Source organism: Staurois parvus, unplaced genomic scaffold (genome assembly GCF_062004578.1).
Source record: "Staurois parvus isolate SC_StPar_1 unplaced genomic scaffold, SC_StPar_1.0 ptg001122l, whole genome shotgun sequence".
NCBI lineage: Eukaryota > Metazoa > Chordata > Amphibia > Anura > Ranidae > Staurois > Staurois parvus.
In genome coordinates this window covers 1360327-1386313 of record NW_028318918.1, presented here as the reverse complement: position 1 = coordinate 1386313, position 25987 = coordinate 1360327, and the positions used below count along the sequence as shown (strand labels likewise).

At 43.4% G+C, this 25987-nt stretch overlaps 1 protein-coding gene across 5 annotated transcripts in view; it reads right to left on the bottom strand.

The window, feature by feature from the left end:
* Nucleotides 1–25987, bottom strand: part of PKNOX2 (PBX/knotted 1 homeobox 2) — a 683220-nt gene that overhangs the window by 72300 nt on the left and 584933 nt on the right. For all 5 annotated transcript variants that reach the window (XM_089658998.1, XM_089658994.1, XM_089658997.1 and 2 more), the window contains 2 exons: nt 8798–8986; nt 886–1015 (listed from right to left, as the gene is read on the bottom strand). In XM_089658998.1, coding sequence (XP_089515124.1) covers nt 886–1015; nt 8798–8986 — 319 coding nt within the window. The remainder of the gene's footprint in view (nt 1–885; nt 1016–8797; nt 8987–25987) is intronic.

Sequence of the window (25987 nt, the reverse complement as noted above, 5' to 3'; positions counted from 1 at the left end):
AGTCAGTCACAGCGATAAGGAGATAGTATTCAGAATTACCATAATAAATTTACAAATAAATATATTATTACCAGGAAATCTCAAGGTAGCTTAACAGGCATTGTTATTCTTAAAAAAGAAAAAGTCCAGGAATGAGTGTGCCTTCTGATAAAATTACTTTCAAGTACTATAATAATTTGGAACATTGACTGAAACATTCATAAAAATGAACAATGTAACCAGTATTATTGTATGGTTTTAGAATGGGATGTCCAACAAGCTTATATAGGTGTGATGCTCAGGTGTCTGCAGACGTTTGGCCGTAGAGTATATACAGGGCTAAGGACTCTCTTTCCACCCCATATAACACCATTGGGGCTTGACAACTCGTAATGCAAGAAACCAGTGCTGCATCATGGGCAGAAGAGGAAAGAGTCAGCCCAACATCATACCAGGAAGTACCAGCTATTTCACTTTCTCTTTGGTTGAGGAAAGGCCGGTATAAGCATGGGGGCAATAGGGTGAACCTGTTACTTTGGTCTGCAAGTGCAAAGTATAGGCTCCCTATAAACTACAATCAGGGTCAGGCTCCACAGATAAACATTCACATGAACCAGGGGCGGACTGACCATATGGAAACTCGGGCACTGCCCGAGGGCCCGAGGTCAGTAGGGGGCCCCATGAGATGCCACTGGTACCTTTTTCATAGGCTTTTTTGAGTTTGGGCAAGGACACAGGGGCCCCATGATCCCCTATTGCCCGGGGGCCCCATGAGTTGTCAGTCCACCCCTGATATGAACACATCAACGTATGTACATTGCTCATTATAAAGGGCACAGATCACAATGCATCCCACCATACACAAAGTCCTCTAGGTACAGTCATTTCAGTTTGACATTTTCCCACCTGATACAACCTGCGAAGAGTTGACGGTTGTCATGGAAAGGCTGCTTTGCTGTAGTGTGGACGGAACAACTATTCCTTGTGGGTTGTTGGACAGAGCAGACAACGCGTTGGGAGAATTCTGTAACAAGTCCTAAAATGACAAAAGAAGAAAGGAAATTTGCTCAACTGGTTTCCATGAAAAGAAAGATAAAAGGGGATCTGGTTGCGAAGAAAGATTGTCATATAATGGAATAAGTGGACAGTGATTATTATTATTATAATTATACAGGATTTATATAGCGCCAACAGTTTGCGCAGCGCTTTACAAAATGAAGGTAGAAATTACAGTTACAATACAATTTGGTACAAGAGGAAACAGAGGAGCGCTTACAATCTAGGAGGAAGAGTTGAGGGATACAAAAGGTAATAGCTGTGGGGGATGAGCTGATGGAGGAAATAAATGGTGGATTACTAGGTAGAAGCAGGATAGGCTTCTTTAAAGAGAAAGGTTTTCAGGGATTGTCTAAAGATGGATAGATTAGGAGACAGCCAGATTGGGGTAGGGAGTTCCATAGGATGGGAGAAGCTCGGGAGAAGTCCTGGAGGCGAGCACGGGAGGAGTTGACACAGGAACTAGAGAGCAGAAGGTCTTGGGAGGATCGAAGAGAGCGGTTTGGTTGGTATTTTGAGACCAGGTTGGTGATGTAGCTGGGGCAGAGTTGTGGATGGCTTTGTAGGCTGTTAGTATTTTTAATTTTATTCGTTGGGCAACTGGAAGCCAGTGGAGGGATTGGCAGAGAGGGGTGGAGGACACTGAATGGAGGCCAGTGGAGCGATTTGCAGAGAGGGGTGGAGAACACTGAATGGAGGCCAGTGGAGGGATTGGCAGAGAGGGGTGGAGGACACTGAATGGAGGCCAGTGGAGGGATTGGCAGACGGGTAGCAGACACTGAGCGGGTGGTAAGGTGGATGAGCCTGGCAGCAGTATTCATGATGGACTGGAGGGGGGATAGCCTATGTAAAGGTAAGCCAATGAGGAGGGAGTTGCAGTAGTTGAGGCGAGAGATAACCAGGGAGTGAATTAGGAGCTTTGCGGTATCATTGGTTAAAAATAAAATGATAATGAAGAAGGGAGAAAATGTGAAGAATCATTTTTTAAAACAGGAGAATGGAGGTACTGTCCATAGACAGCATCCAATTATAAGTGTTACATTTCCTAGACAGGTTACAGAGACATAAGTATCACTAAGTAATTTTCCTTTCCAACATTATACCCACCAAACGATTTATATTTCTGCCTATCCAGCCCTGATATTTACACAGTTCACCCAAACTGCATAGCCCTGTCTGGCAAAGTCTTGATTCTTCTCTGCTGCAGTTAAGTATTGCCTTGTCCAATCCCTAGCCCAACCTTTCTAAACTGTTTTAATATAGAGCAGCCTTTCTCATCCTTTTCACCATAGAGGAACCCTTGAAAATAAAGGCTCAGGAAACACCTACTATTAGTTACTATATCAAAAGTTCACTTAAGCCTGCCATACATGAATTAAATTTCAATCCATGTATGGGCACCCAAGTTGTACACAATGTTCCATCGATGTAATTGTGTACAACCAGCCTGTCGGGTTTTTCCTAAGTGATTGGTGTCGCCAACTATAGCTGGCAGAGCCCTGAGGAAGAGGCAAGTCCTCGAAATGCATTAGCCTGTTGGAGGCCCAGGGTTCCTATTATAGACAGTCATGTAATGTGGACTGGACAGTGCTGTTCTTTTATGATGTGTCTTTTACGTATTTGTCGTTTGTGAGTATATTACTTTTTATTAATAAATGTGTTTTAAGGTAATGCACTAGGCCACTGCGCCCTCTGTTTGTCTTCTTTGCATTCAGGGTTTTTGGACTTTCCTGGTCCTTTAGGAGCAGCAAGGCGTGCACTAACCAGGACAATCGAAATGGAGTTGTAGCCTCTGTTGAGTCCATCCCCAAGTGCAGGAGTATTTGTGTTTGTCACTAATTGTGTTCTGGTGGCAGGGAAGGCTCCATACCGGAAGATCAATAACACTGACTGCATTGATGGGGGTATCCAGAAAACCAGCAATTTTTGTTCCTTCCACCCATGGTGGAAGAAAAGAAAATTGAATAATCTATGACCTGCCTAAGAGGAATGTTCCCTACATTTGTGGGAATTAGGAAGATTCCCCCATAGAGATAGCTAAAAAGATCATTGCTGATAGTGGTTACCCATCTGAGAGGCATTGCTCAAGGAACCCCTAGCAACCTCTGGAGGGACCCTAGTTGAATAAGGCTACCCTAGAGGAACCCTTGAAACAATTTTCAAGTCTTGGTGTACCTCTGAAAAAAACAATTCATTGGAGATCAGTGGGAAAAATGCCCCTTACATTGGTGGTCAGTGGAAAAAAATGCCCCTTACATTGGTCTTCAGTGGAAAAAAATGCCCCTTACATTGGTGGTCAGTGGAAAAAAAATGGCTCTTTGTCCAAATGACACCCTTATAGATAGCTAAAAAGATAATTGTTGATCGTGGTTACTCATCTGCAGGCATTGCTCAAGGAACCCCTAGCCACCTCTGGAGGAAAACTAGTTGAAAAAGGCTACCCTAGAGGAACCCTTGAAATAATTTTCAAGTCTTGGTGTACCCCTGATAAAACCAATTCATTGGAGACCAGTAGGAAAAATGCCCCTTACTTTGGTGGTCGGCAGAAAAAATGCCGCTTTTATAGTGGTGGTCCGAATTACACCCTTATAGATAGCTAGAAAGACCATTGGTGACCCACCTGCTTCTGCCAAGTGTTGTTGGCCCCAGAACTATGGAGGTACCATCGGATGGAAGGTCAGCCAGTCACAGCTCAAGGAACCCCTTGCAAGTTCTGGAGGAACCCCTAACAAATTCTGGAGGAATCCTGGTTAAGAAAGGCTGCCTTAAAGGAACACTTTTAAGAATGTTTAGGTCTTGGGGAAACAAATTCATCGGAAGTCAATGAGAAGAATGCCTCTTGTTCTGGTAGTCAGTGGGAAAAATTACTCTTTTACAATGTCAGAATGACACCCTAACATATAGATAAAAAGACTATTGGTGTCATACCACTGGCTCTTCCAAATGATCTTGGCCCTGGAACAATGCAGGCACCATCAGATGGGAAGTCAAGCAGCAACAGCTCAAGGAACCCCTAGCAGGCTCTGGAGGAATCCTAGGGTTCCCTAGGACCCTCAGAATAGCTGCCCTAGCCTGTGACTGAACAGTGAAAGGAAAAGCAGAAAAACGATGAGCTCATCAAACTGTAAATCTGCACTTTCCTCCTGTCAGTATGTTCCTTGTTAGTACATGAACATTGCAACACTCCTGACTGGCTCCTTGTGCTTCTCCTTCCGCTCCCATTCTGAGCTCTCCTGGACAGGGACTGCTAGAAGCAGATACCAAGTCAACTTCATGTACTTATATTTCTTGCCTTTAAAAAATGCATTTAATTATGCATTAATGAATACAGAGCTGCATTAACCTTTGAGTTGCATATCTTCCCAGAGGTCATACCCAAAGGCTATAGGTTTGCATTGTTTCTTATTACAATACTAATAGTGTTCTGAACAGGGGCGGACTGACAAACCCAGACACGTAGATCTGATTGCCAGACAGAGAAGCGTGATTGGTCACTCCAGAGAACACGTCTCTATTGTTCCAGTGGTCCAGTCCAGTGGCGGCGTGCTTTACACCACGGCATCCAATGCTTTGCATTGCACTTGGTGATGGAAGGCTTGGATGCAGCTGCTCGGCCATGGAAACCCATTCCATGAAGCTCTCTACGCACTGTTGTTGGGCTCATCTGAAGGCCACACCAAGTTTGGAGGTCTTTAGCTATTGACTCTGCAGACAGTTGGTGACTTCTGCGCACTGTGCGCTTCAGCATGCGCTGACCCCGCCCTGTCATGTGACGTGGCCTACCACTTGGTGGCTGAGTGGCTGTTGTTCCCAGTTGCTTCCACTAACATTGACATCTGTGCTTGAAGTCACACAGATGTCTTCCAAGTCACACCTGAAGTCAAACTGACATCAGAGCTTTCAAAATCGGATTCGGTGTGACCAGGGGCGGACTGACAACTCATGGGGCCCCCGGGCAATAGGGGATCATTGGGCCGTGTCCTAGCCCACACTCAAACCACACCCAAAAAAGTCTATGAAAGGTATCAGGGGCATCTCATGGAGCCCCCTACTGACTCCGGGCCCACGGGCAGTGCCCGAGTTCCCAAATGGTCAATCCGCTCCTGGTTCTGAAGACAGAATCCAACACATAAAACTCTGCAGAGTTTTTCTTTAAGATACAGTATATGAGGCCTAACGTAACAGGCTCACGAAGGTGAGAAGCAGATGACAGTCCTATCCCTAAAATATATACATTGTTCATAAAATATTACTATGTAATTATATAGAGTAAAAAATTTAATTTATGTCGGGCGAGCCTGAATTAAAACAGAAATGGGAAATTTTCCTGCAGGAAAGGTGGACGTCCACTTCCAACCGTGGACTATTCATTACCATCATAATATATTTATTTCCTGCCAGGATCTGAGGTGGTTTTGCGAGAAGCTTAAATCCTCATTACGTTTCCTGACCAATGCATTCTAATTAGATCAACATTTTAAAAAAAATAAAAATCTATTCACAACAGCCACAGGACAGCTTTACATCTCATTAACTTCTCACTTCCTATTTTCAGCAGAATTACTGATAAAAATGTGCATCTCCATTTTCCCGAGCGCGCAGCCCCACCGCTTCATATCTAACATCTCTCTTGTCGCCCGGGATGCAAGTTGTTGCCATGGCAACCTGCAATAATAGAAGCTAATAAATTACAAACGAGATGCTCGTTGAGCAATTATTGTCGTCCTTTATGCAAGTTTCTTGCTAATTTCGCTCATAAGGGAAGGCGCAATAAGCAGAGACGGCATAAGAAGTCTCTTTTCCAGAGGATATTAGCAAACAAGAGGAAGAAAAACCCCCTCTCCCTACTTTTAAAATCAGTGATTAAGTGGTTCTGTTATTTCAGGATGTCTAAATTAGATTTTTTTTTTGTGCCATTATTTATTTGTATTTTTGAGGCGATCCTGGGAGGAAAAGGAAAATGAAAGAAAATTGCTCATAATGAATATATCTTTTCATGTAGAGCGCATCAAATATTCCTGATATCATCTCCAGTGCCAGCGCATGCAATATTTAAATATTCTCTGCAGCCCATAAAACGCACAACACAAAAGGCTGCTGGATTTGTGACTGCTGATCGGCGGAAGATAGCCGGGGTATTGTTGTGACACAGTGTGAAAGCATGGCTGGCCAGCCAAGTGTACTTTGGTCCACCATAGAGAGATGGGTGATAACGGCTAGGCCTCAGTTTTAAATGTCGATACATCCAAAATTTAAGATTTTTTTTGGTCAAAAATGTGATACCTGACTCCTGTGCCCATATTTTTATATACCAGTAGGAGCATGGCGCTAGATCTGGATCCTTTGATAGTAGATAAAAAGACCTTAATCGGATCCAGATGGTCTAGGTTCGCCAGTTCTTTAACACCACCTGCCTGGAGTTTGCCTGTTCTCTCTGTGCCTGCGTGGGTTTCCTCCGGGTACTCCGGTTTTCTCCTACACTCCAAAGACATGCTGGTAGGTGAATTGGCTCCTGTCTAAATTGGTCCTAGTACAGGGGCGGACTGACCATTTGGAAACTCGGGGGGCCCAGGGTTAGTAGGGGGCCCCATGAGATGCCCCTGGTACCTTTTTCATAGGCTTTTTTTGAGTTTGGGCAAGGACACAGGGGCCCCATGATCCTCTATTGCCCGGGGGGCCCCATGAGTTGTCAGTCCGCCCCTGTCCTAGTGTGTGTATGTATGAATGTAAGTAGGGATCTTAGATTGTGCGCCCCTTGAGGGTCAGGGACTGATGTGAATGTTCAATATATATGTAAAGCGCTGCATAAATTGACGGCGCTATCTAAATACCTCTAATAAATAATATGTATGTATGAATGTGAGTTAGGGACCTTAGATTGTAAGCTCCTTGAAGGCAGGGACTGATGTGACCGTGTAATATATATGTGTAAAGCGCTGCGTAAATTGACGGCAAAGACCCTGTAATCAATAAATAAATATAATTGAGCCAGAAGGAGCACCAAACACATGTTGTTGAGAGCCCAGCGGTATTTGATTTGCTGCACAAAGGAAACAGGAAAAACAATGGCCAGCCAATGCTTGCCTGGTGAAGCAGTCTGAAAAAGGGGGGTGCTTTGGCCCCTGAAACATGTTGGCAGCCTATAGTTTTTCTTGTTGTCCTTGCGGAAAAAATAAAAAAATAAATCGGACTTCCAACAATGTGTATGGCATTCCTTCAGGCTCAATTATATATATATCTAGACTCTTTGTTATATCAGCTGCCTTTGTGGGCTAAGCTGGGCTGGAAAAGAATCTGTTGGCCACATCCCTCTGTAGAAACACTAGACAGAAAAAAATATTCCAAATGGAAAACACTCTTGTTGTCCATGGCTGACAATCAGATTTGTGATACTTTTTCAAAAGCTTGTTGGTTGCTGTGGGCAAGAAGAACACAATTCTTGAAGCCCTAAATTCAGTTGTAAGGAAAATGTAATGAAAATACTTTGAGGAACATTCATTAAAAGGTGATAAAATACTACGGGGAACATTCATCGAGGGGTGAGCAAGTACTACGGGGAACATTCATCGAGGGGTGAGCAAGTACTATGGGGAACATTCATTAATAGGTGATAAAGTACTACGGGGGAACACTCATCAAGGGGTGAGAAAGTACTCTGGGGAACATTCAAGAGTTGAGAAATAACTTCTGATGATCTCCCAGGCATCTGAAATTGAACTAAAAGCATGCTGCACTTTCCATCAACACAAAGTGGTCTCATGCAAGCACCCTGCCGTAAGCAGGAGTGTTTCTCAAAATTTAGAACTGCCTGGCTGTATTTAGCGAAAAGTTTAATTGATAGGATCTGTTTTGGCTTGACCTTCCCTAAACCCAGACCTATTGTCTATGCCTGCCTCTTGCTCTCAGGCAACATCAGACAGCAGGAATCAGCTGGTTCTCATCCAGAAACGTCCACCATCATATGTTAATACAGGGAAACCTTTCCCTGTGGCACGTGGTGTGGAAGGGTATAAATATTTGAGTCCATCCTGTGAAGGTGTCTTCCCCATAGGAGAATGGCCCTAGGAGAGGTAGGGTATCAGTTCTGCTGCTAGACCTGCTGCCAAGGAAGGGCATTTGTGTGTCTAAGAGGGTTTAGGCCTGAAGCTGGCCCTGTCTGTATGGTGGGAACCTGGTCCCAATACAGTAGGCCAAGAGAGGAACACTGGTACAGGAGGTGTCTCAGAAAGCTCTGTGAAGCTGGAGCCTCTCATGGAGGCTGGTAACTCTTCGGGGAGTCTGAATATAGCCACCCATGTTCTGTCTAAGTTACTGTAAATTACTGAATAGCAGTTACAGATTTAATTCCTTTGTTCTGTATAGCAGGGGGTGGGGTTTGGAGTCAGTATAGAGTCAAGGGTATCTGGAGCCCATTACCCTCTCTCCATGAACTAAAGGTGAAAACAACATTGTCAAATCACCAAAAAAGTGACTGGCACCCAGTGCCTTACACCATCACCACATGCCAAGCAAACAGCCCTGGGGTAAATGTCATCTTACTCGACTTTTGGGGGTTCTCACTAGTCTAAAGGGCGTAGCGACATACTTGTGAAGTAACCTGCTCTCCGCTATGGGTGGTTCATGGCATCTTATGTTTGGGCTCAATTATCTATTAAGTATGTTGTAGAACGTTTCTGATGAGTCTCTGTGGCCTTTGATCCAAAGTTAATACAAAAAGTATCTACACTGATACACATAGAATGAGGACTCTGTGTTGTCTGACCTGTGTGTGAAGGCTGTTGGACGCCTGGTTTGGGGAATAGGGTCCTCCCAAGTCGTTCCTGAGGAGATTATCGCTGTGCATTTTGGTTTTCAGGCAGGTGATGTAGCGGTTGCAGAAATCCTTGCACAATTCATTCACCTTTTCCAGTTCCAGCAGGTGGATTCTCAGCACTTGGATTGCCTTCACCATCTGGAAAAAAAGACAGATTCAGTCAAGTTAACATCATAGGGGAGCACTCAGAATCTGGTGCAGCTGTGCATGGCAGCCAATCAGCTTCTAACTTCAGTTTGTTCAATTAAACTTTGGCAATAAAACCTGGAAGCTGATTGGATTCTATGCAGAGCTGCACCAGGTTTTACACTCTCCAGTTTTGGTAAATAACCCTCACAAGTCATCACATGCATATCAGATTATCAGTGGAGAAAAGCCATTATCAATGCTCCATTAAAATGTGTCAACCAATGCTTACATTCTCTAGTTATGAATGTTCCTAAACCTTAGGCTGGAAAAAACCCAGGCAGAGTGTTCCCATGATGGAGTGGATGCAAAAAAAGGACATCTGACTTTTCTGATATGATCTATAATCACCTGATTTTAAAGAGCTGCTCACCCAATGTTCATCAGCCATACATGATACACATATATCTAGGAAGTGTGGCCATTCCATTGCTTGGAAAACCTGCTACATGCAATGCGCCCCAATGCACACCATTTGACATTGGCTAAGACTTGGACTTATCATTGAGCTGGATTTGTATTCCTGGAGCCTGTAGGCACACAAGCTGTGAGCAGGGGCGAACTGACCATTTGGAAACTCGGGCACTGCCCGAGGGCCCGGGGTCAGCAGGGGGCCACATGAGATGCCCCTGGTACCTTTTTCATAGGCTCTTTTGAGTTTGGGCAAGGACACAGGGGCCCCATGATCCCCTATTTCCCGGGGGCCCCATGAGTTGTCAGTCCGCCCCTGATTGTGAGCTTTTTTTTTTTAGGCCAACCCCACTTATTTTTTAACAGACCACTTTCCATAGAAACATTCTGTAAAGAGGGTTATGGGTATTCCTTCCAATGATGTCCCAAGTTTTCTCTACTGAAGTTTGAGAAGCACAGCTACAGTAGATCACCTCCTTGCCCATATCCTGTAACTAACCAACCGAGGAAAAGCAAGAGACTCATCTCCCTGCTGTCTCCTCCTATCAGCGGGTTCCGTTTAATCCCATTGGCATGTAGCACATGTTGTGTTGATGTACTTAGGTCAATGCTGCCTATAGTGGGATGACCCGGTCTGGAGAGGTTCTGTATTCATGTGATATAACTTTCTTGGTACTTTCCATATGTGACGTGTAAAGCTTTAATTCCATTCCATTCATGGGCACCTCCTGTGGAAAGTTGTCTAAGCAACTACTGTAGTTTGTGCTGGATTAAACAGCACTGTGACCTCAACTCTGAAAGTTCAGGATGCAGCTGGCAGTCCAAAATGTTTAAGTTGTAGATACCACCTGCAAGGCTGTTCCCATGGAAAATACAAATCTAAACTTATAATTTTCATATTTTCGTGAATTTGGCAAGTTTCTGGTCTGTCCATACATGCAGCACTTTATTGACGGGTTATGCAAATGTAAATCCGGGTCATCTGTCTGGCCCAGTGCTGTGTGGCTATGTGGTCGGAGAAGTGAGAAAGACTTATCACCTCCCACAAAACTGCCCATCACTATTGCTAATGTCCAATCAGAAACCAGAGAAAATGAGTTGACTTTTCAGGTACTAACATACAAAAGCGTGCATCACTATCAATTACAATGGAATTATTACATAGAAAATGTTAAAATTATCCACTTTACAAAGCATAATACCCAAAGTTTAAAATATGCTTATTGAACCCTTTGACAACGTGCTTTTGCACGAAACGCGTCAGAGAGGAGTCTTGCCGCACTGACGTCACGCCACCGCATGGTAGGCCAGCGGCCATCTTTAATACTGAATTCTATCACTGCTCTGTAAGCTTTCAATTTTTATACTGCATACCTGGAACTTTTTGCCAATATTCATTAAAAATACTACACTATCAAAATACCTTTGTTTGGTGGCTTGTTCTTGAGCCATTTAAGGTGGAGTAGTACCAGTTTGGCAATTCATTCTCCTGGTGAAGATTCATAAAAGGAGGTGTCCCTGTATGCTGTGAGGGTCCAGTTTGTGAGGTCTGGAGTGCCTTTCCTGTGTGCTGTGTGTGACCACCAGTGTTTTCCTGGATATTATTACATGCGCATTAATATTGCGCTTCCGGTGAGTGCAAGCATACTTCAATCCTTTATCACAAGAAGTCTTGAGCACGGAAATTTGATGCATCACTTTTATCAGACTGCTTATATCTCAAGATATCTGCAATTGTCATCTAATTTATTGCAATATATTTCCTATTGTCATTAACTGATCGCTATTTTATACATTTCAATAAAGTATATGTTTGCCACTTGATACACTTTATTGATTATCCATTCACGTTTTTTCTCATCACTCATTAACGACACTTATGTTACACTTCCCTAGCGCATTATTTTGCGCCTTTTTATGCACTTGTCACTTTCTCATCATTTTAAATATTTAGCGCTGCATTTTATGTTTCCAGCATAAATAAGAGCATCCACCGTGTGGAGGAGGGATGGCAGACTGAAGCAGAAATAGATCCAACAAATGGGTCTTATCAGAGAAAAAGCAGTCATACATTCGTCAAAACACTGGCCACAGACAAAGCTATGTTACAAAATTGATAAGTTTCTCCCATGTCAAGAACCACCACCACAGTTAGTTCTTCTAGATCAGGGGTGTCAAACTTAATTTTATCATGGACCTCATTCAGCCTTATGGTTGTCCTCAAAGGGCCAGTTGTCTCTGTAAGACTAGATCTCTAGTAGACCCACCCTCCCTTACATAGGATGTCAAGAGCCCACCCAACATCAAAAGTCAAGAGTCCCCCTTTACCTTGTGCTGCCGGAAAGAAGCTGGGGGCAGAGCTAGGAAGCAGAAAGTGCAAGGTCTTGAGGAGGACCAGAGGAGGGTAGAGTAATCTGCCAGAATCTGCTGAATGCTGAGACAAGGGGGGGCTGTGATTACACAGAGAGGTGCAGGATCTGTAGGAGGAGTTCTGTCCTCCTCTCTGCTGCTGACTGCTGAGACAAGGTGGGGTGCTGCAGCTGCAGGAAAGGTGTGAGGGCCACATGAATTGGCCTGGTTAGCCAGACTCGACCCGCTTGCCTTGGGTTTGACACATGTACTCTAGAGGCTCACAAAATTGCCCAACACTATTGCCAATATCCCAAAGAATGATGGGACATATAGTTCCTTGAGGGATACCTAAAATCCATAGGATGTGATGTTGGGTGCCTCACAGATCCTACCTCCTTGCAGATGGAATTAGCTACTGTAGATAGGACTTAGCTACCATATGAGCAAAAAATGGAAAATATTATGCTGCAACTTCATCTAAAACCGGAACAGCAAGAATTTATGGAAAAAACGTTTGCCTTTTTTTTTTGTATATGGAGAAGGGAACTTTCTGAAAAGTTGGGAGAATCCTAAAGCAGAACTTTTAACTTACTCTTAGACAGTGGCACTGCTTGAGAAACATATTGAGGAAAAACAAGAGTTCATTGTCAATGTCAATACTCTCCACAGACCATGCTTTCAATGCAATAAGGAAAATATCAAATAGTTTTAATATGCTTTTGGGTCTGGATGTCAAGGAACTCTGAGACTAAAGGGTTCCTGATGTCATTTTTCGATCTCCAATAACAGATAAAACTGAGGAGCTGGACTTCAACCTATGATCCATCAAACGAACTGTGGCAGTGGGATTTGGGGAAATAGCTGTGACAACTCTACAACAAGGCAAGGGGTCTTCTAAAGAATATGAGGTCACTTGGATTGAGGAATATACATAAAAACTGAAAACCGAGAACCAAACATTTGCCTTATGAGGCCATTATAGTTTATTGCCAATAATAATTTGATAACAGGAAGACAGGTGGTAACCAACACGTTTCAGGAGCCAAAATAAGAAACCTTGAGCAGGGCTTAAATAACATGGCAGAAGCTCTACTGGACTCTATTTAAAATCCTGAAGAGTAATTGTTAGGTTCCTACCGGTGGTAGCCTCTAGCGTTCCACAGACCGGAGTCCCCCAAGCCGCGGAATCTAAGTCCCAACCTGCTTGTTCACCAGGGCCCCTGATTGTGGGGATGGACTTGGAGCAGGCCGAGAACAGGTCACGGCCCATGGGTTCACCCAGCTGTGGTAGAAGCACCACTGGAGGTGTATAGCAGGTGAGAGTCTGATGTGAGGAGGTAACAAGAGCAGCGTCGGGCAGGCCGGGTCAGTAATGGTGGAGGCAGCGTGGTACAAAATCAGTAGGCAGAAGGATAAACAGGCCACAAGCCGGGATCGGTACCAGATCAGAACGTGCAGGGTTAAGCAGGAGAATGGTCAGACAAGCCAGGGATCAGGACAGGAGACAGACAGCAAATCAAGGTCAGGCAGGGTCGGCAACAAGACAATCTTCAATACAGGAACTCGGGACGCAGGTAAGACCATATGGCAATGAGAGTCAGACCTGACCTGTTTTAAATAGGGCACCCTGCACCCTGATTGGTGCCAGGCTTGCGTCTTTAATCACAAGTGCGCATGCGCGAGCGCGGCCAACACTGGGGTCCCTGACAGTAATCTCCTACTGGAGGAAATACAACAGAGCTGTCTCAATGGACACGTAACACATGTGATGGAACTTGTATCTCAATGGCTTGTAAGTACAGGTTCCTCTACTATGACACCATACAATGTTACATATTTGAACGTGTAGATGACAAAAGGCTTATTGGAGATCGCGGCACCGCTGTACATTTCTATTCAGAGCGAAAATTTTGTGTAAAGGTTTGCAGACAGAAAGAGGCAGCTATGGGGTGCAGGCAAGGCCGGGTGACATAAATCTCTCAATTAGCTCAGATCATTTGTTCAGCTCCCATTTACGTCCCTGCCTGGCCGAGCAGTATATCTGTCCCCCTGAAGAGTTACAGGCCACGGAAAGACGTGCACAGGATTGTAAAAAACACAGATGCTGAATTAATTGACTGCGTGGCACTCTGCGGCTGATTGAGTTGATAATGGCAAGATCTGACCTTTTTCTATTTTCTAATTATGTGCATCTCGGCTGCGAGGAATACATGATTTCTCTTCTAATGATGGCTAATGTCGCTGGCCTTTTCATCATCTTTACGCCAGAACAATTTCTCAGGATTTACATGGCAGCAGAAGAGCTGGAACATAAGGCGGAGACATGAATTTAGTATACTGCAGAGCTGGAGCGGTTTCCGGTTAGTTAACGTCCTGGTCGTAACGTCCACCATGAATGGTCAGATTGTAGTGCAGAAGATAATGCTTTGGCATGGATCTCTCATATAACAGATGTCTCAAGGGCTCTTAGAATCTGAAAACTTTCTACACAAGTGTTCTTTCAGACTTTCTGTTTGTTCACTGGCATAACCAAGTACTAATAATTGCTCCTTCCATGTGCACTTTTTTTTGTTCGTTCAAATGAATTAATTAAATTACCTTTTTCCATTGCAACTTTTAATACACACCTACAAGACAGCTGCCCTCTGCTAGTCTGGGCTTATCATAAGGGTCCTTAAAGCGTTCCCCTGCATTCACTATATCCGCTCTCCCCGGACCCTGCATTCACTATACCTGGTCTCCCCGGACCCTGCATTCACTATATCCGGTCTCCCCGGACCCTGCATTCACTATATCCGCTCTCCCCGGACCCTGCATTCACTATACCTGGTCTCCTCGGACCCTGCATTCACTATACCTGGTCTCCCCGGACCCGCATTCACTATACCAGGTCTCCCCGGACTCTGCATTCACTATATCCGCTCTCCCCGGACCCTGCATTCACTATACCTGGTCTCCCCGGACCCTGCATTCACTATATCCGGTCTCCCCGGACCCCGCATTCACTATACCTGGTCTCCCCGGACCCTGCATTCACTATATCCGCTCTCCTCGGACCCTGAGTTCGCTATATCTGGTCTCACAGGACCCTGCATTCACTATATCTGGTCTTCCCGGACCCTGCATTCACTATATCTGCTCTCCCCGGACCCTGCATTCACTATATTTGCTCTCCCCAGACCCTGCATTCACCATATCCGCTCTCCCAGGATCCCACATTCACTATATCCGCTCTCCCCGGACCCTACATTCACTATATTTGCTTTCCCCAGACCCTGCATTCACTATATCTGGTCTCCGAGGATCCCACATTCACTATATCCACTCTCCCCGGACCCTGCATTCACTATATTTGCTCTCCCCAGACCCTGCATTCACTATATCTGGTCTCCCAGGACCCTGCATTCACTATATCCGCTCCCCCGGACCCTGCATTCACTATATCTGCTCCCCCGGACCCTGCATTCACTATATCTGGTCTCCCAGGACACTGCATTCACTATATTTGGTCTCGCACAGTACACACAACATGGAAATTCAATTATCGTAGTAAATATAAACTGCTAAATACTTCTTCTCATCAGCAGTATATAGCAGTCTTGTGACTTCTATCAGTGTCCAGCTGAGCACTGGTTAATCTTGTAGGAGAAGTTTTAATTCTCCTCTGACTTTCCTATGAAGCTATATAACCCCTGACCCTCTGTCTGGACAGTGCTGATTGGCCCTGTGCTGATCACATGCACTCTCCTAAAGAAACAAAACCTCTCTAGCAATACACACTAAAGTAAGCATGTGCAGAGTGCCTCCTAGAGCTCTGTACTATCAGCAGATGGATTGGAGACAGTAGAAGAAGGGGAGGATCAGAGAATACAGGATCAAACAGCCTTTTTACACAATGCAGAGGATTAACCCCATCCACAGTGAGTATAACAAGCATGCTTTCTTGCATATACAGATTGATTTTACTGCTGTGGGTTTAGCAGCACTTTAAATCCAGGCAAATAGCTAAACACCTAATTTAAATATATGCATGTATTCATCAATCTAATAGACCAAATTATGCTCATTGAAGAGCTAACCCTAGATCAGCGCAGTCACACGGCCCTTGAAGTAAGCATATGGTCCTCCTGGACAAAGTTTAGAGCCTCTAAGGAATACACGGAGTTTACCTCAATCTCTTGCTCTAAAACACACCTGTCAACCAGATAAGTAAATCCAGTAGATTTAATTTTAGGAGCTAATCTAAGATCAGCACATTCATAAGGCCCTTGGCCTAAGAATATGGTCCTACTGGACAAAGTTTAAATACCTAGAGCTGCCTTCAGTCTCCTGTTCTAGAACACACTTGTCACCTGGAAAAGTTACTTCCACAGATTTCATTTTAAGAGCCAGCTCAAGATCATTGCATTCATTTGACCCTTGACCCATGGATCGGGTCCTCCTGGACAAAGTTTAAAGCCTCCAAGGAATACCTAGAGTTTCCCTCAGTCTTCTGTTCTAAAATACACTTGTAACTTGGATAAGTTACTTCCATAGATTTCATTTTAAGAGCTAGACCAAAATCATTACATTCATACAGCCCTTGACCTAAGAATATGGTCCTACTGGACAAAGTTTAAAGCCTCCAAGGAATACCTAGAGCTGCCTTCAGTCTCCTGTTCTAAAACACACTTGTAGCCTGGATAGGTTACATCCATAGATTTCATTTTAAGAGCTAGACCAAGATCATTGCATTCATACAGCTCTTGACCTAAGCATATGGTCTTCCTGGACAAAGTATAAAGCCTCCAAGGAATACCTAGAGTTGCCCTCAGTCTCCTGTTCTAAAATACACTTGTCACTTGGATGTTACTCCCATAGATTTCATTTTAATAGCTAGACCAAAATCATTGCATTCATAAAGCCCTTGACCTAAGCATATGGTCCTCCTGGACAACGTTTAAAGCCTCCAAGGGATGCCTAGAGCTGCCCTCAGTCTCCTGTTCTCAAATACTCTTGTCCCCTGGATAAGCTACTCCCATAAATTTCATTTTAGGAGCTAGCCCAAGATCATTGCATTCATACGGCCCTTGACCCATGGATCGGGTCCACCCGGACAAGTATAAAGCGTCCAAGGAATACCTAGAGTTGCCCTCAGTCTCCCCTTTCTAAAGTACACTTGTCACCTGGATAAGTTACTCCGATAGATTTCATTTTAAGAGCTAACCCAAGATCACTGCATTCATATGACCCTTGACCTAAGCATATGCTCTTCCTGAACAAAGTTTAAAGCCTCCAAGGAATACCTAGAGTTACCCTCAGTCACCTGTTCTAAAATACACTTGTCACTTGGATAAGTTACTCCCATGGATTTCATTTTAAGACCTAGACCAAAATCATTGCATTCATACAGCCCTTGACGTAAGCATATGGTGTTCCTGGGCAAAGTTTAAAGCTTCCAAGGAATACCTAGAGCTGCCTTCAGTCTCCAGTTCTAAAATACACTTGTCGCCTGGATAGGTTACACCCATAGATTTCATTTTAAGAGCTAGACCAAGATCATTGCATTCATACAACCCCTGGCCTAAGCACATGGTCTTCCTGGACAAAGTTTAAAGCCTCCAAGGAATACCAAAAACTGCCCTCAGTCTCCTGTTCTAAAATACACTTGTGCCCTGGATAAGCTACTCCCATAAATTTAATTTTAGAAGCTAACCCAAGATCATTGCATTCATACAGCCCTTGGCTGAAGCATATGGTCCGTATGTGAAGGAGGCAGGAATGTGACTGTGGACTGGAGATGGTTAAAGAGGAAGCTGCAGTGGACCGGTTGCACAATTGGAGCAAACAATAAGGTCAATATTGCACTTTATTCCTCTGCGCCTAGGCAAAAACAAACAAATAATCTATGCAGTGTGGGGAAGCCCCATTGCAAGGGTAATTTTTTTTTCTTGTTCCTGGAGTTGGATTTTCAAGTGTAACTCCACTGTTGTTGAGCAAAAAAAAAAAAAAAAATCCCCTCTGGGTGATCAATGTACATTGCAGAGATTGCTGCGTCCAAGAAATAGCTGTTTGTTTCACCATGTCCTTTGCAGACTGATTCTGAATAGGAGGATCTGGTTCATTATGATCACTTGGTGAACTCTGTGTTCTGATGGGCAAAGATGCAGGGTCTGCATCCCTTTATATGTATTTAACCCTCAGGGAGTATCTCTCCATAACTGAAAATATTAACATAACAGGGAGTGCCTAACATTTGGCTTGTACACCAGCAGACTACAGAACCCCGCCACACTGTCATATTGTATTGAATTTTACAGAAAATTACGGCTGCAGACTGACATGGAAAGGTCATTTTAATTAACATTAGATTACAACGTGGTTTGCGTAGCAATTGTATATAATATATATAGAAATAAAAAAAAATATATACATATATGTATATATATATATAAAAAAAAATTATATATATAAAAAAAATATATATATATATATATATATATATATATATATATTTATACAAAAAAAAAAATATATATATCTATATAACAAAAAAAATAAAAATTATATATATATATATATTTAAAATAAATAAATATATATATATATATATATATATATATATAATATAAAAATAATATATATATATAAACAAAACAAAACAAAATATATATATATATATAATTCTTTTTTTTACTTGCTGTTATTTGGGTGGAGTTACCCTTTAAGTAAGGGTAGAAATACAGGTGCTGCCAACTAATAATCTCCTTCTGAAAATACAAATTGCCTGGCTGTTATACGGACTCACTGGTTTTAATAGCTTCAGAGTTATTGACCTGAAACAAGCATGCCAAGCAGGTAGAACAAGGAAAAGTCAGACGGGTTGGTGAGAGAGCATTGAAAGCTGAGGGTTAGCATGAGAACTAGGCACCTAGCATTTATAGGAGAGGTGAACAACGGCAGCCTCCACATTCTTCTCTCGATTGGTTTGCTTTAGAAGCTAAACAGAAAGGTGGAGTAGGGTATGATGGGGAGGGCCCCCTCCTCACGAGTCATCTCTGAATTAAATAAAGGAGACATCTGAGAAAGGGACATTTCATCATAGTTCCGGAGACATTTGCAGGATCACCGATTAGGCAGGTAGTAAAACACAGTTACTAGAGCGTGTACGCGGGCTCATTGAGATTTGTAATCTGGCCTGCCTTCTAGACTGAGAATTACTGTATGATTTGCTGAAAGCTAGCAGTAAACATTTGTCTAATAAATCATGTCTACTGCTGCCGACCCATTCAGAGCGGGAAGCAGATCTTCCCCGGAATAGGGAGTTACATTTTCTGGACACAATAAGGCACCAATTTAGAGAACTCCTTCCTAGACAGACTACAGCGATGGTTCTCAAGCATCAGGTCATGGTCCACTGTTGGGCTGTGGCCTCCAGCTAGGTGGAAATCCCCTAACCTCCCACAGTGCCTCTAAACATCTAGAGTGCCAACCAACTTTCCAAAAGGGCCTTGAGGGTGCTCCTCAACTTCTCACAGTGCCTTAGGTCCCCTAAAAGCCTTCAGTCTCCACAGTTCTCCCTAGCTTGCTGCAGAGCTGCTTATCTTTCTCTTCTCCATGCTCCCTGTTGCACACAGAGACACACAACAGAATGGCCATTTTTATTCATTTTACCTGGTTGCCGGTGTGATTTCTACATTTCAGCACCTGGTAACTGATACAGATGAGTTTAATTACAAATTACAGGAGCATCAGAAACTTGGAATGCAATTATTTCTTACAATTTTGAGTAGTTGCCAATGATTTTGTCCAGTCTATTTTTGGGGGGTTTTGCGTAGAATGGGTCAGATTTGGCTTTTTGTTTGTCCACTTTTTCGTGCCATACTAATACAAACAAAAGAAATAAACATGAGAATGCCAAAACATTTTGAATAACAGCAGCCCAGTGGCTAAATGGTTAGCGCTTCCGCCAGGCAGTTCTAGGGTCGTAGGTTCAAATCCCTGAAAACTAGCAGTAAACATTTAGCTAATAAATCATACATCTACTGCTGCTGACCCATTCGGAGCGGGAAGCAGATCTTCCCCGGAATAGGGAGCTACATGTTCTGGACAGAATAAGGCACCAATTTAGATAACTCCTTCCTAGACAGACTAGAGCGATGGTTCTCAAGCATCAGGTCATGGTCCACTGTTGGGCTGTGGCCTCCAGCTAGGTGGAAATCCCCTAACCTCCCACAGTGCCTCTAAACATCTAGAGTGCCAACCAACTTCCCAAAAGGGCCTTGAGGGTGCTCCTCAACTTCTCACAGTGCCTCAGGTCCCCTGAAGGCCTTCAGTCTCCACAGTGCTCCCTAGCTTTCTGCAGAGTTGCTTCTCTTTTTCTTCTCCATGCTCTATGTGGCACACAGAGTCCATTTTTCATCATTTTACCTGGTTACCGGTGTGATTTCTATATTGTCAGCACCTGGTAACTGATACAGGTGAGTTTAATTACAAATTACAGGAGCATCACGAACTTGGAATGCAATTATTTCTTACACTTTTGAGTAGCTGCCAATGGTTTTGTCCAGTCTATTTTTTGGGCTTTTACGTGGAATGGGTCAGATTTGGCTTTTTGTTTGTCCACCTTTTCGTGCCATACCAATACAAAGAAAAGAAATAAACATGAGAATGCCGAAACGTTTGTAATAACGGCAGCACTAGGGTCTTTGGTTCGTATCCCAACCACGGCACCACCTGCCTGCAGTTTGCATGTTCTCCCTGAAAGGTCTCCTATGAACCAGAAAGGTCTCCTATGAAGCACTTCTAAATCAAAAAACAAAAAAAAAAACAATGATACTAGGTTCACACGTATACGGCGTGTTTCCCCCACCGCACTTGCACTGTGTTCTGCGATCTGCTGTGGGTGTCAATTGAAAGTTAATGCAGTGGGCAGCACAGTGGCTAAATGGTTAGCACTTCCACCTGGCAGCACTAGGGTCGTTGGTTCAAATCCCAACCATGGCCCCACCTGCCTGGAGTTTGTATGTTCCCCTGTGCCTGCGTGGGTTTCCTCTGGGTACTCCGGTTTCCTCCCATGCTTCCAAGACATGCTGGTAGGTGAATTGGCTCCTGTCTAAATTGGCCCTAATATATGAATGTAAGTTAGGGACCTTAGATTGTACACCCCTGGAGGGTTAGGGACTGATGTGAATGTACAATATATATGTAAAGCACTGTGTAAATTGACAGCGCTATATAAGTACCTGAAATAAATAATTGCAACACTTTTCTGGGTGAAATAGTGCATTTTCTGACAGAAATGCAGGGGTGCTAATATTTTTGGCCATGACTGTACATCAGTGCGCATTTGGATGCTTTACGCAGCCCCCTCTCCTCCCCCTGTAATGCATTTCAATGGGTCCTGGGAATGTCATTACGCAGGCTCTCCATGCAGTGGTGTATTTAGGTATTGTGCTGCCCTAGACAACACAAAAATTGCACCCCCCCCACACGGAGAGACCCTGACACCGACCAACACCTCCCTCCCCCACTAAGAGAGCCTGACATTGACCAACAACACCCCAGCCCCCCACCCCCACCCGATAAAGCCTTCCAGTATCACCACCCCCCATACACTGGCAACCCCCCACCCCGGAAAGAGATAAGACCAGGGGCAGACTGACTATTTGGAAACTCGAGCACTGCCCGAGGGCTGGGAGTCAGTAGGGGGCCCCATAAGATGCCCCTAGTACCTTTTTCATAGGCTTTTTTGAGTTTGAGCAAGGACACCAGGGCCCCATGATTCCCTATTGCCTGGGGGCCCCATGAGTTGTCAGTCCGCCCCTGGATAAGACGCTCACCTTCACAACTCCAGACATCCCGAGGAACAACAGTTGGGCTCTGCATACACCATCAAGCAGCCCGCAGCCTCTCTCAGATCCCACCTGTTCCCCATGCTGCGTGTGTCCCTTCTTCCATCCCTTCTTTCGTGGGGCCACGCTGTCCCCCTGAAAAATGATGCTGCCCCCTTGAAAAATGCCACCCTAGGCAAATACCTTGTTTGCCTTGTGGTAAATACACCCCTGTCTCCACGCTGCACGACCTGGTGCAGGCTTCCTAAAAAAGTTTGGTTTTAAAAACGTTCAAACTTTACAAACTGCAAAAAAAAAAAATGCTGTAAAACTATTACAGTTGCCCTTTCGTTAAGCAGAACTTTCAAAGCGCATTGTTCCTCGCTGTCCAGAACTCAGAAGTTTGTTTCTTCCTAATAAGAGTGGTCTGCATTGAGTACTTTCCTCCCTCCGATGTGTTGATAAACCAACTTTTTTTTTTCTATTGTGCGGAGATTTCACCCTCTTTCTCCTTGTTATTATTCCCTTGATAATAAATAGATTCTCTGCCCTTTAAAATGCAATCCCACTAAAAATGAAGGTGGCGAAGCTCCTGAAAGAGAAGTCATGGCCATTAACATTTAGCCAAACAACAAATAAAAACTAGTGACCGCGGAATGGCTCCGACTTCTGAAGACTGAAAGTTCAATTAAAAGGAAATCATTTGGAAGTCGAGCTGTAAGTTTATAGTTCGGTGTGGACGGAACAATACATCATCGATGGAATAATCACCGTAATCCGGCAGGACGAGTAATCACTACTATGGGAGGTGACATGGGCAGTTTCCATAAAAACCGAAAAAAAAAAAAAAAAAGGGGGAGAAAGAAACCTGCAATTACAATTTTCTCAAGTCCTTTATGGTTCATAAAGAACTTGAGAAAATTGTAATTGCGGGTTTCTTTCTCCCCCTTTTTTTTTTTTTGTCGGTTTTTATGGAAACTGCTCATGTCACCTCCCATAGTAGTGATTACTCGTCCTGACGGGAATGCAGGGACTGCTTTCAAGTAGAAATATTTTGGACACGGATCAATCAAATTACTTACACGTGCAATCAGAAAGGTCTCCTATGAAACACTCCTAAATCAAAAAACAAAAAAATAATGATACTAGGTTCACACGTATACGGTGTGTTTCCCCCACTGCACTGTGTTCTGCGATCTGCTGTGGGTGTCAATTGAAAGTTAATGCCATGGGCAGCACAGTGGCTAAATGGTTAGCACTTCTACCTGTCAGTGCTAGGGCCATCGGTTCGAATCCCAACCACGGCACCTCTTGCCTGGAGTTTGCATGTTCTCCCTGTGCCTGTGTGGGTTTTCTCTGGGTACTCCGGTTTCCTCCCACACTCCAAAGACATGCTGGTAGGTTAACCTCCCTGGTGGTATGATTATTTCCGATTTTTGGTGCTGAAAGCGGTACCATTTTTTTGCATGGAAATATGTAGTTTTTTATTGTAGGCTGTAATTTTTAGGAATAACTCACTGAAATCTGTCCGAACAAGAGTCTAGTAAACATTCTGGATATGATAAAACTTGAAACACGAAATCATAAATTATAATTTAATTAATAATCATAAAAAATAATATTATAATAATAATAAATTTAATTCAATAATATAATCAAACCAAAAACACTGAAATGTGAAATATAGCGCCAAGTTCGCACATCACTGAGCAAAGTCGCAGAATCGTTTTCAGTGTCTGATGAGGAATTTCCCCCACATATCATTATCACTCAATTCTGCAAGTGGTTCTGATTTACTATCGCTGTTCTCTAGCCGGTCTAAAACCGCTTTTGACCTAAAGGGACGCTTTTTGGACGCCATGGACGTTTCTCAGTTTCCAGGCAGAAGAACAGTCAAAATGCAGGCAGGGCGCCGGACAAAGCACTCGGGACAAAATGTATGTGAAATGCATTGAAACAGCAATGTTTTACTATATAATAATCATTTTTAAAAAAATTACATTTTTTAAAAATTTCAAATTTGCCGCCAGTTCCGGCGCCCGTACATCCCGACGTCACAGGCACCGGAACACGGAAGCCGGATGCCGGCATCGGCCGGAGGAGATGGCCGGGGATGCTGCAGGGGACACATCGTGGGAGCGAAGGACAAGGTAAGCGCTGCAGGGACCCCCTGAGCAGCGCCGCATGGTAAGCCCGAGTGTAGCTCGGGGTTACCGCTCTTGGTACTGAAATTTTACCCCGAGCTACACTCGGGAATACCGCCAAGGAGGTCAATTGGCTCCTGTCTAAATTGTCCCTAGTATGTGTATGTATGAATGTGAGTTAGGGACCTTAGATTGTACACCCCTTGAGGGTTAGGGACTGATGTGAATGTATATATATATATGTAAAGCACTGTGTAAATTGTCGGCACTATATAAGTACCTGAAATAAATTAATGACACCCCATAAGCAGGTCGCAAACATGGCGCATTTGCCTGAACTGGATTGCAAGGGTATAAACAACTATGCCATCCGGTTCTAGTGTGCCCGCACCTTTTAGGTGGAGATGTGGTACAAATTGAGCCATTCAAAATGAATGGACTTGAATCGCACCGCACAGAATCGTATGTGATTTGCACTGTAATGCGGTGAAGCTAGGATTAAACGGTATTGGCAGTTGGCCCAAGGTAGGTGACCCATGGAAAACATAACGTCTTTTAAAGTGGTTCTAAACCTCGAACATGAAAAATGAACAAAGCACATCCCTCTATAGTGTGTACCAGGGGCGGACTGACAACTCATGGGGCCCCCGGGCAATAGGGGATCATGGGGCCCCTGTGTCATCGCCCACACCCAAAAAAGCCAATTAAAAGGTACCAGGGGCATTTCATGGGGGCCCCCTACTGCCCCCGGGCCCTCGCTCAGTGCCCGAGTGCTCGAATGGTCAGTCCGCCTTTGGTGTGTACTTGTCTCAGTCCAGAGCACTAAGTGTCATTTCTGTCAGCTGACTCCTTCCTCTGCTATCGGCATGAATCACTTCTGACAAGTTTTCCTGACACCAAGAGAAAAAAAGGTGACGGAGAAGGAGCTCCAGCACACAGCCTGTGATTGACAGCCTCAGCTCTGTTCCTATGTGCTGTGTGAAGGGGGATGTGTCCCTTCCCTCCAATCAGCTCCCTCAGCATATCCCTCTGTAGTGTGTACTTGTCTCAATCCAGAGTACGAAGTGCCATTTCTGTCTGCTGCCCAGTTTCTCTGCGATCAGCATGAGTAATTTTTGACAAGTTTTACTGACACCAAGAGAAAAATGGTGACGGGGGAAGGCACAGCCTGTGATTACCAGCCTCAGATCTGTTCCTGTGAGCTGTGTGGAGGGGAGGGGTGTCTCTTCCCTCCAATCAGCTCTCAGAGTTCTGCTCACTGATGTAACTTCAGCTCCCCACTAAGACCTGTGCAGGATGAAAAAAATAGTTTAGTTTCAGATTGATTCGTTAAGTTACTAATTTTGTTTTGTTGCATTTGTAACAAAATTTGTTTAGTTTCGTTTATTATTTTTTGTCCGGATTCAAATTTTTCCAATTGAATTTGAATCAAAAATATTGAGTCGATTCAAATTCATTATGAAGATTAGCTGGTTCTATTCTATTCGAATTTCTGAAGACGGTTATCTTCTATTTTATTCTGTTCTATTCTATTTTTTTTCTATTTTTATTCTTTTATTTTGAATTCTATACTTTTCATTTCCTATTCTATTATTTTTTCTATTCTTTTATTTTCAGTTCTATTCTTTTCTATTCTTTTATTTTCTATTCTTTTTTAAATTAAATTTTGGAAGACTGCTATATTTTATTATAATCTATCCTATTCAAATCTATTCTATTTTTTTCTATTCTAGTCCCTTATTTTCTATTCCATTCTTTTATAGTCTATTCTATTTTGTTTTATTCTATACTATTCTTTTCTAAATTTGAATTTCGGAAGATTGCTATATTTTAACACTAATACACGTAGTCCTTGAAGAAAAACAGCAATAGTCAGCAATAGGTTTCTATTTCGAATTTGTTTTCAATCTCGTTTTCAAATTCAATTCCAATTCGAGTCAAATTTCGGATAAAATTTTGTTCAATTATTTCTGATTCGTTTAAATTCGTTGGAATTTAGAATTTCAGATCTACGAATATTATTATTATTATTATTATTATTATACAGGACTTATATAGCGCCAACGGTTTGCTCAGCACTTTATATTATGGAGGGAGACAGTACAATAACAATACAGTTCAATGCAAGAGGGATTAGAGGGCCCTGATCCTTGGAGCTTACAATCTAGGAGGGAGGGGATAGTGGTACAAGAGGTAATTAGCTGTGGGGGATGGAGTAGGGGATTCCAGTATTA